We start from the raw sequence: 11,332 nt of genomic DNA on the forward strand, positions 1-11,332 counted from the left end.
GGTTCTCCAGATTATAGTCCACTGCTCTTAACCACTACACCACGCTGGCTCTTAACTAGCTCCACTTGAGAAAATGTGTTGAGGAACAGGGTTAGAAAGATCCCAAGATCGTGTCTGGGCATGTGAAAATCTTAATCCCCCCCTCCAGAGGTCTTCACGATTTGGGCTAACTGCCATAACTAAGATCCATTCAGTTGCTTTAGAGTGGGTTCATATGTCGCCAGATGCAAGTCAACTTTTGTTAGTCCAAACAGATCTGTTTTGGGTTTGAGTTCAACCGGTATTACCTGTCCAGGATGTTGGCATGGCATGCTCTACGAATTAAAAAAACACACCCACTAACGGACCTGTAAGGTGGTGTTTCTCCATTTTTATTTCTTGGTAGCTCTTCTTCCTCATTTTATCCTAACAACAGCCCTGCAAAGTAGGTAAAGCTGAGAGAGTGAGTGGCCCAAGGTCACCCAGTGATTTTCGAGGCTAAGTAGGTATTTGGGCCCCATTTCTAGTCTAACACTAGCTTCCACTCTTTCCTATACTAGCCACATTTCTGTTAAAACCACGGTCAGCGCTATATAAGACAGAGACAAAAGGCAACAATTAGTACAAGGGAATAGAATTAAGATTTAATCATTAAAGTACCCCTATGCATTTCGCATGAGCTTCTTCAGGAGTATCTCTCTGCTCAAGCAACCCATGCAAGAAATAAAGCAATTATTGCAGCACTGTATAAGGCCTAACCATGGTTAACTCCTGGAACCCAAACTGGTTCCAGGAAATGGGTTGGATAAAAACAACAACCCATTCTTGCCCAGTTTCCTTCCTTATTATTATCCCTACCCCTGAAACCTTTTGTCCAGGCAGATCCCACTATCCCCAGCAAGGCCTTTTTGTTGGCACCAACCTGGTAAAATGTATTTTTATTTTATTAGGTTTCTACCCCACCCTTTCCCGGCACAAGCCAGGCTCAGGGCAGCGAACAACAACCATAATACATTAATTAATACATTAAAACAATCATAAGCATATATATACACAATAGTATAAAAACTTTAAAATATTCAAATTAACTAAAATGGCACTCCACTGATTCCCTCATTATGCAAATTATGCCAGATAGGGAACAGGGAGGAAAGGGAAGCCAGCGGCTCTAAAGCGGTCACTCCCCTCAACCAGAGGCCCAGTGGAGCTCAGGCCCCGCAAGGCCCGAGTTTCATTTGACAGAGTGGCACAAGGCTGGTGCCAGGGACTGAAAAAGCCCTGGTTGAGAACAGCTGGATCTTTCTCGGGCCAGGGACCACCAGAAGGTTGTTATCAGCTGAGCGCAATGTTCTCTGGGAGGTGTCGTGGGAGAGGCAGTCCCCTAGGTACGATGGTCCCAGACCATTTAGGGCTTTGAAGGTCAATACCAAAACCTGATTCGGAGCTCAATCTGCAGCCGGTGCAGCTGGCAAAGCACTGGTTGTATATGCGCTCTCCAAGGGGTCCTTTGTTAGGACCTGCACTGCTGCGCTCTGGACCAGTTGCAGTTTCCCGAACAACTTCAAGGGGAGCCCCTTGAACATGATTCGTCTTCGAACCATGATGCCTGCCATGATGCCTGCCAAGCGTTTTTTTTAAAAATGGGCATGTACAGGTGAAGCTTTTGCCCAGCAAGCCTTCTCATTGGCAACTGGGAGATTTTGCTGGCCATGCAGAGTTTTTGCTTTGGCAGCAGCTTTGAGTACAGCACAAAAATCTTCACTGAAGGTAAGCTGTGGCAGCCATTTCGTGGCTGGCTCCGCCTCCTGGGACATTTTGCCGCTGCGCCCACAACACTATGTCAGAATTCCAAAGGTGCCCACAGGCTCAAAAAGGTTAGAGACCCCTGTTCTAAGGAGACGCTACCAGGACTTGGTACCTCGATAGCCATCAGGCTGGGAAGGTGGCGAAAACAATGTGAAACAAAGGTTCCTTGCAGTAGATGAAATTTTTCTCTCGCCTTAAAAGTGAACCACAGTTTGCAAGCCTGCTTCAATGCCGTAATTTCATGCCCTGGATTGTGGCCTGTCTAGAAAATGTAAGTTTAGGCACTGTAAGTAAGTTTAGGCATTATCTTTGCAGAGGGGCTTCAGAAGCTGAGCTAGAAGATCAGGCTGTAAAGCGTTCTAGATATGTTTACTTGTAGGGAAATACAAGCACCCAATAACATTCCAGGCAGGATAATGCTGCTGCAGTCGTCTTGTTTGTGGGCTTCCTAGAGGCACCTGGTTGGCCACTGCGTGAGCAGACTTCTGGAATTGATGGGCCTTAGTCTGATCCAGCATGGCTGTTCTTATGTTCTTATTCCCAAGTGTACATAAGATTGGGCTGTGAGAGCAGTGCCACGAAGACATTTTTTGGTTCTAGGTTTCCTCCAAGGCGCTCAAAACAGTATATAGTTCTTTGCCCTTTATAAAAATAAAATTTGCTTTGAGGTGTTGTCTGCCCCCCCTTCTACACATGAAACTTTGACCATGTGAAGGTGTCAAAAACTTGATTTCTGTAATGATCAATTTCCTGTGATTTGCTAAATAAAACAAACATGCAATAGTTATGGGAATGGCAAAAAAATACTCCAACCTCCTCCCCCCCCCACAAATCTCAGAACTAGATGAGTTTGAAAAGAAGGGTTAAATTCGAATCCAGTAGCACCTTAGAGACCAACAAGATTTTCAGGATTATAAGATTTTGAGAACCAAAGCTCTCAAAGGCTCATACCTTGATAATCTTGTTGGTCTCTAAGGTGCTAATGGATCTGAATCTAACTATTCTACTGCAATCCAGCATGGCTACCCTCTGGAAAAAAAATAAAACAGGACTAAGTTATCCTCTGGATTCCACAATAAAACAGGTTTGCAGATTAAAGTCTGCTGCACTGGAAGAATGCGTATATGGGAGAACAGTAATACAGGGTTTATACAGAAAATGGCTGTCCTGGAAGGTTTTAAAGAGAATTTCCCCAAACTCTGCATCCCCTACCATATTTTATAGTTTAAGTTTGCTTACCCACCAATGCTGGCAAGAAGAGCAGGATTAGAACCCAAGACATCTCACATGCTATGGGAGAATCCTGCCCTAAACCTAGAAGAACAGGCAAGACTCTGGTTCTACAGAAATCCATCTCCCTTCATAGAACCATACAATTGGAAGGGACCACCAGGGTCATATAGTCCAACCCCCTGCACAATGCAGGAAATTCACAACTACCTCCCCCCCACACCCCCAGCGACCCCTCCACCATGCCCAGAAGATGGCCAAGATGCCCTCCCTCTCATGAACTGCCTAAGGTCATAGAATCAGCATTGCTGACGGGTGGCCATCTAGTCTCTGCTTAAACACCTCCAGGGAAGGAGCACTTACTACCTCCCAAGGAAGCCTGTTTCACTGAGGAACTGCTCTGTTAGAAAATTCACAGTGGGTATCTGTGTTACTCTGTCTGCAGTAGTAGAAAAGAGCAAAAGTCCAGTAGCACCTTAAAGACTAACAAAAATATTTTCTGGCAGGGTATGAGCTTTCGTGAGCCACAGCTCACGAAAGCTCATACCCTGCCAGAAAATATTTTTGTTAGTCTTTAAGGTGCTACTGGACTCTTGCTCTTTTCTACTACTGTTAGAAAATTCTTCCTAATGTCTAGATGGAAACTCTTTTCATTTAATTTTAACCCGTTGGTTCTGGTCCGACCTTCTGGGGCAACAGAAAACAACTCTACACCCTCCTCTATATGACAGCCCTTTGGTGGGCCCAAGAAGTAATGTGCAATAGTTGAAAGGTAATCTGATTTATTAAATGGGTAATTGATGTTTGTGTATATTCCCAAACATAGGTAAGTACCATAAGTTAACAAGGACAGTTTATAACAGACATGAAAAGATGGATCTCCACAGATTTATTTAATTACCAGATCAGGACATGAAAATATAAGAATCCTTTCCAAGGACTGATCGCAATCATAGCCCAATATATTGACACTTCTCCTAGGCTTATTCCCAAAATATAGTATATAGTTACATTTGTGTACACTCCACACAATCATGATATTCGACTAAGAAAAGCTAGAATGCTTTAATTGAGGGAGATTTGCATGGGACTTTAAATGAAGAATAAGCATTTTCAGAAGGATGGCTGGGGGGAGAAACTGCAGTATCCTTAAAGCTGCCTGAAAGGCAGCAAGATACCATAAAGGGATGTGTTTTTCTACAGATCATATTTAACAATGCTCTCTCTTGCTGCATGTGAAAGAAAGCTTGTAGACTAGGTTGTGTAGAGCGGCCAGGTTCCAGAGTCCTGCAAAGTAGAGAAAGGAATGTTAGGTTGGAAAATCTTGATAGGTTAATTGACCAGACCCCAAAGTCAACCACGGATATAAAAAAAAAAAAAACCTGTCACATCTACTTTGGCTTTAAGTCTGTCACTCAAACCACACACCATACTGGCTCTTGCCAGAATTCATCTTACTTACATTCAGCTTTTCCAATGATCTGAATTTACACAACGGTGGTCAAAATAAACGTACTGCAATCCAAATTCATCTGAAACAAACAAACAAAAAAGTCAGATTAAGGAAGACTTCATGCCACAGACCGGCAAACTAGGGCAGGCTGGCTCAGGCCTGACTTAAACCTGAGTTTGGGAAGGCTGAATATGGTTTGCCAGACAGCATTCCACTCAGTTTAGAACAGATTGTCAGGGAGGGTGCCGGTGCTCACGGGTAGAGCGCTCCTGCTTTGCACACAAAAAATCCTCTCTTTTTTGCCATCAAGTCCAAGCCAACGTATGGCAACCCTGTGGGGTTTTCAAGGCAAGAGACAAATAGAGGTGGTTGGTCATTGCCTGCCTTTGTGTAGCAACCCCTGGACTTCCTTGGTGGTCTCCCATCCAAATACTAACCAGGGCAGACCCAGCTTAGCTTCCAAGATCAGGTTAGCATTTCTATTTGAAAAGGATCTTGTGTAGCAAGAGACCCACCTTTGCCCGAGATCTCAGAGAGCCACTTTCAACCAGGACAGGCCACAGAGACGAAACTATGCTTGAGTTCAAGAAGGTTGATCCTGGGTCGATGGCATAGCTCCGAGTAGACCCGGATCTAGGTCCCCTGGGGGGACCATCGACTGCCATTTTATTTTGGTGGGAAACTCTGTTCCCTGATAAAAACTAAGTAAATAGTAGAGAAGGGATAGAATAGTTTAGATTGGAAGCAGTAGAGATTAGATCAAGAGGAAGAAATAGAAGTAAAGGTAGTTTCCTCTAAGAAAATAGCTGAGAGCTGCAAAAAAGGCTGCTCTCCTGTTGCGAGGCAGGAAACAAAACTGAAGAAGGAGAGTGTTTCCCTCTGAAGACAGGAAGTTGAAGTTTGGTTCCTGCCTCCCGAAGCAAGCGAAGGAAAACACCCACTCTAAAGCTGCCCTCCTCCATCTGAACGAGAATGAAAGCTCTCCTGCTAGTTCTAGATATGTCAACATCCGAGAAGGGTACAAAAAACACACAGTGGACAATACCTGATACTACTAGAAAGTGTAGCAGGTCATGGATCTCCTACATACTGGACAACAGAGAGATTGCAACAGGGACGGAGCATGCAACATATTTTCCTGCAAGGGTTATCTGCACATGGGGTGGAATTGTCAAACAAGCTCAAGATTTCTGGGATCAGATGCAGTGCTCAACAGGGTACAGGTTAAGCACAAGTGTCCCTTCGAGCTGCGCAGACCAATCCGACACGTATCTATTCACACCCCAAGTCCCAATGACTTCAACTGTACTTACTCTCAGGTAAGGATGCACATTATGCACCCTAAACCCAGCTTATGTTAACCAATATTAGTAGCGAAATGGCAAAAAGACAGTTCTGGCCGACAAAGCCTTCTGCGTTGCAGCCAAAGGCCCTTGGAAGACAGGGAAATTCACAAACCATACTATCATTTCCCTGAGTAAAGCAAGACTTTTACTTCTCCCTTACCACAGCAGTGTTTATTTCTTCCACGGAGAGTTCTTGAGGCGCAGTCACAAAAGCTGAAACTGACAAAACAAGATGGTTGATCGCAACAGAAGGATACCATAAAGGAAACTACAACGCCATTGGCAGATCTTGAACGGTGGTCCACAGACTACTTGTGGGGGGCCCTGAAAGCATCTCACAGACCACAAGACCAGAGAGAGGAAAGCAGCATTTTTTAAGCACCCTCAGGATTTCATCTGGTTTTGTAGATTTTTCACTCTTTGATTAAAATTTGAGTCTGGTAGCGCCTTAAAGTCCAACAAAATTCTCCATGGTATAAATTTTCATGAGTCAAAGTTCTCTTTGCCAGAAACAAATAGGGATGAAGATCCATCAACCCCTGTATCCAAGCTAGAACCCTACAACCTTCTGACCAAGATATAAGGGCTGATGGATCTTGGTGTTCATTTACATCTGACAAAGTGAACTTTGACTAATGAAAGCTTACACCCTAAAAATTGTGTTGGTCTTTAAGGCGCTACAACACTTGAATTTTCATTCTACTACTACAGCCTAACATGGGCACCCCCCTGAACCACTCTTTGACTGGATACTCTAAAGATACAAAGATTGCTTAGTCAGATGAAACGCGAATTATTTTGTGGCTGCTCCCACAATGGAATCACTTTGCAACTTGCTCTTCCACTGGGAAAGGCAGTAGAGCAAGAGAGAGCAGTGGTTAAGAGTGTTGGACTGGTATCTGGGAGACCCGGGTTGCTGGGTGACCTGGGGCCAGTAACATTCTCTCAGTCTAACCTACCTCATAGGATTGTTGTGCGGATAAAATGGAAAAGAGGAGAATCGTGTAAGTCACTCTGGGTCTTAATTGTGGAGAAAAATGAAGTAAATAACATAAATAAATAATTTTGTTGGACAAGGGCAACTTCATACAAATCTCCTTCCTTAATGCAACAACCCCCTCCCCATATTTGATGGATTTTTGTCAAAAGTGGTCCCACGGACCCCAGCAATGCTTCTTAAGAGATCACAGACAGCAATGTGGAAAGGGGAAAGATCTGCTACAAGTGCCTTCCCTAACTGCCACAGGGTACAGTGTTTGTTTTGCATGCAGAAGGTCCCAGGTTCAATCTTGGGCATCTCCAGTAATGTGAAAGACCTCCCCACCCTGAGAGCTTGAACAGCCACTGCCCTTCAGAGCAGACAACACTGATCTTGACAGACCAATGGTCCAATTCAGTAATGGGAAGTTTCCTAAGAGAGTGGTCTTCTACAAAGGGGATTCATCAAGGTCAATCCTGTCTACTCAAGACAGGCAGTAACGTTCCAGGGTCTCAGGTAAAGGCCTTCACATCAGCTCCTACCGTACCCTTTTAACTGGAGATGCAGGGCATTGAACCTGGAACCTTCTGCATGCGAAGCTGAGGCTCTTCCACTGAGCCAGGGTCTCCACCCCCCTCATCTCCCGTGGCTCTGAAAAAGCTCTTTGCTTAACAACACTCGGGCAAGGGTCAGAGACTCCAATCTAGATAACACCACTGTATAGTTGTATCTTTGGACTATAAAAATAAAACTGACAGGTATAATATCTAAGCCAGGGTCACGACCTGCAGCACTCAATGTTAAACTCCCTTAAAATCCCAAGACCATGCACTTCTGCCTTCTACAGAACTCCTGGAGCCCCTTTTTTATGAGCTAATATTAACACAATATAACTATCAAATCACCATAAAATAGCTATTGCATAGTTAAACAAAAGCTTCCTCCCAAGATGGGGTCATTTGGATACCCATTACCTTGGATGTTCAGTAGTTCACTCCCCCATTGACATTTATTTACCTACTTCATTTTTACCCCATTTTTCTCCCCAGTGGGAGACCCGAAGTGGCTTGTTCTCGTCTTCTCCATGTTATCCTAACAAAACCCTGTGATGTAGGTTAGGCTGACAGTGTGTAACTGGCACAAGGACACCCAGCAAGATCCCGAGGCAAAGTAGGGATTCAAACCTGGGTCTCCCAGATACTGGTCCGATTCTACACCACATTGAGGTCTAGAATGACCCCGATGATCTTTAGATCAAGCCTTCAAATGAAAAAAGGAAACAAACAAGCTCTGCACACGTGGCAGCCCAACCACATGTATGAAAAGGGTGTGGGAAAATGAGAGAAAAATTGACCCATTCATTGCAAGAGAATACATGCAAGTTTCACATATGTTTTGTACGCCTTCGGGATCAGTTCCGACCAAAAGTGAATAAGAATCTGTTCCTGCTTACTGAGTCATCTCCAAGTGGATTCTACAATAATTATGAAGACCAGTGCGGGGAGGGGGGGATCTCTCCTCGAGTTTTATTGTGCATTCTCACCTGTGTGCGTACTTTCATGTTTGGCAAGCTGGGAACGTCTGCTGAAGCTTTCTGAACACTTGGAGCATTCATAGGGTTTCTTTCCTGTATGGGCAGCTGTGTGCGTAATAAGGGATTTTTTCCAGCTGAAGCTTTTCCCACATTCTGAGCATTTATATGGTTTCTCTCCTGTGTGAGTCCTCTTGTGCACAATAAGGGCTACTTTTTGATTAAAGCTTTTACCACACTCGAAGCACTCGTAGGGTTTCTCACCCGTATGAATAATCTCGTGTCTAGCAAGGTGATCTTTCTTATGGAAGCATTTCCCACACTGAGAGCATGCATAGGGTTTCTCTCCCGTGTGAATTCTCATGTGGTTAATCAGGCCAACTTTCCAGTTGAACCCTTTCCCACATACAGAGCATTGGTACGGTTTCTCTCCCGTGTGGGTTCTTTTGTGTGTCATCAGGCGATCTTTTTTATAGAAGCTTTTCCCACAATCGGAGCACTCGTAAGGTTTCTCTCCAGTGTGTGTCCTCATATGTGCAACAAAGTTTGCTTTCACACTGTAGCTTTTTGCACACTCAGAACATTCATAAGGTTTCTCTCCAGTGTGAGTTCTTTGGTGCGCAAGAAGGGACGATTTAGCATGGAAGCTTTTCTTGCACTCAGGGCATTCATATGGTTTCTCTCCAGTATGAATTCTCTTGTGTTGAATAAGGATCCACTTGCCACTGAATTGCTTCCCACACTCAGAACATGCATATGGTTTCTCGCCTGTGTGGGTCCTCATGTGCACAGCCAGAGCAGATGTCCAGCTGAAACTTTTGCCACAAATCACACATTCATGCAGAGTCTGTTCTCCTGTGTGCTTTCGTTTGTGCATAATGAGGGAACGTTTCCAGTGAAAGCTCTGACCACACTCAGAGCATGTATGCGGTCTTTCCCCTGTGTGGGTTTTCTCATGTCTCAAAAGATAAGAAGAGCAAGAGAAGCCTTTCCCACACTGAGCACACTGATAGGGCCTCTCTCCGGTGTGGATTCTCTTGTGTACATCAAGGTATGATTTCAGGATAAAGCGTTTGCCGCAGTCTGAACATTCGTATGGTTTCTCTCCAGTGTGGGTTCTCCGGTGCGTAATGAGGCCTGAAATTTGTTTAAAACTTTTATCGCACTCGGAGCATTCATATGGCTTCTCTCCTGTATGGGTTCTCTTATGTGTAACAAGAGTTGCACCATGATTGAAGCCTTTACCGCAGACAGGGCAGACGTAAGGTTTCTCTCCTGTATGGATTCTCCGGTGCGTGATAAGGTAATCTTTTCGTCCAAAGCCTTTCCCACACTCAGGGCATTCATATGATTTCACAGCAGCACCTCTGGCATGAGTCTTCTTGTGTCTCCTAAATGATGCTGTGTAACTGAAGCATTTTCCACATTCAGAGCACTGGTATGGTTTTTCAGCTGTATGGCTCTGTTTGTGTATATTAAGGGTTCCTTTCTCACGGAAGCTTTTCCCACAAACAGAGCACATGAAGGGCTTCTCTTCCGAATGGGTTCGCATGTGTACATTAAGAGCAGATTTCACAGTGAAATTCTTCCCACAGTCTGAGCACTCAAACGGCTTCTCTCCTGTGTGGATTCGCTTGTGGACAGCAAGGTGTGGCTTCCGATTGAAACTTTTCCCACAGTCTGAACACTGGTAGAGCTTCTCTCCTGTGTGGATTCTCTCATGCAAAATAAGGGACCCTCTGCGGAAGAAGCTTTTTTCACACTCAGAACATGCGTATGGCCTCTCTCCCGTGTGGATTCTCTTGTGCTGAGCAACATACGCTTTCTCACGAAAGCTTTTTCCACAGTCCGAGCACTGATATGGTTTCTCATTAGTATGGCTTCTCTCATGGCTTACAAGATCTGACTGGTAAGAGAAAATTTTGCCACAATGCGAGCAGATATGCTTCTCCCCAGCATGGTTCCTCTCATGCATAACCAACTGTGATCTCTTATGGAAACTCTCTCCACAGTGGGCACATTTATACGGATTTTCTTTTGGCATTTTCCCTTGCGAGGTTTGCTGGGAACTTTCCATTCCCTCCAAGTGTCCAGACATCTCTTCCATATTAGGACTCTGAAAGAGTTCCCCTTTGGCTTCATCCAATGAAATTCCACCTTCTTGTGGCTTTTTTTCCAGTGGACAACACTTGTATTCATTCACCTGAACTCGGCCATCACCTGCCAGAAGGAAGAGAATGATGACATTCAGAGGATATCTACATCTAAAGCAAAACAAAGGTCAAACTGCTCGGGACACGAGGATCTGTAATCAGAACACCTGATGCCCAGTTTAGGGCAGCTATGTGGGAAGAAGAAGAAGAGTTGGTTTTTATATGCCGACTTTCTCTACCACTTAAGGGAGAATCAAACCAGCTTACAATCACCTTCCCTCCCTCTCCCCACAACAGACATCCTGTGAGGTAGGTGGGGCTGAGAAAGTGTGACTAGCCCAAGGTCACCCAACTGGCTTCATGTGGAGGAGCGGGGAAACAAATCCAGCTCACCAGATTAGCCTCCGCTGCTCATGTGGAGGAGTGGGGAATCAAACTCGGTTCTCCAGATCAGAGTCCACCACTCCAAACCACCACTCTTAACCACCATACCACGCTGGGGAGGGACATGATATAGATTGGAGACATAGCACAGGGAAAGTAGGAGTCAGTTATCCCTGGTTTAATTTCTGTACTTGAAAATTCCTTGTTGGGACTGTTTTACCCGCAGCCAGTTTGTGTGGGGGGAAATAAGAAAATAGGCCTGAAAAGCAAGCCTGAGGGAACCAAACTGTAGCCATTAAATTGTCTATGACTATAGTTAATGTTATGCATAGCCACATATTCAACTATAATTCTACTTATGCAGCTGTAACTTGTTTAACTTTTCAGTCAGAACATTGTTAATGATGGACAGGTCACTACGATTTTCAAGTTCGTGAATAAATAAGGCAAAAAGTCCCGAAGTCTATGTTG

At 44.5% G+C, this 11,332-nt stretch overlaps 1 protein-coding gene across 1 annotated transcript; it reads right to left on the reverse strand.

The window, feature by feature from the left end:
• Positions 1-4,476: 4,476 nt before the first annotated feature.
• On the reverse strand, positions 4,477-10,463 carry LOC130479743 (zinc finger protein 850-like). Its single transcript, XM_056852159.1, has 3 exons — positions 8,337-10,463; positions 5,975-6,033; positions 4,477-4,547 (listed from the first exon to the last, which is right to left on the reverse strand). The coding sequence occupies exons 1-3, from the start codon at positions 10,429-10,431 to the stop codon at positions 4,503-4,505; spliced, it is 2,199 nt and encodes a 732-aa protein (XP_056708137.1). The 5' UTR covers positions 10,432-10,463; the 3' UTR covers positions 4,477-4,502.
• Positions 10,464-11,332: the final 869 nt, after the last annotated feature.

This window comes from Euleptes europaea, chromosome 1 (genome assembly GCF_029931775.1).
Source record: "Euleptes europaea isolate rEulEur1 chromosome 1, rEulEur1.hap1, whole genome shotgun sequence".
NCBI lineage: Eukaryota > Metazoa > Chordata > Lepidosauria > Squamata > Sphaerodactylidae > Euleptes > Euleptes europaea.

What these genes read in the sequence shown, in the direction of transcription:
- LOC130479743 (XM_056852159.1), bottom strand. Translation starts at nt 10,431, where the DNA reads ATGGAAGAGATGTCTGGACACTTGGAGGGAATGGAAAGTTCCCAGCAA. An exon ending in ACATGAAAGTACGCACACAG is followed by an intron (nt 6,034 to 8,336) that starts GTGAGAATGCAC and finishes TTGTTTTGTCAG; the next exon opens with TTTCAGCTTTTGTGACTGCG. An exon ending in AAGAAATAAACACTGCTGTG is followed by an intron (nt 4,548 to 5,974) that starts GTAAGGGAGAAG and finishes TGTTTGTTTCAG; the next exon opens with ATGAATTTGGATTGCAGTAC.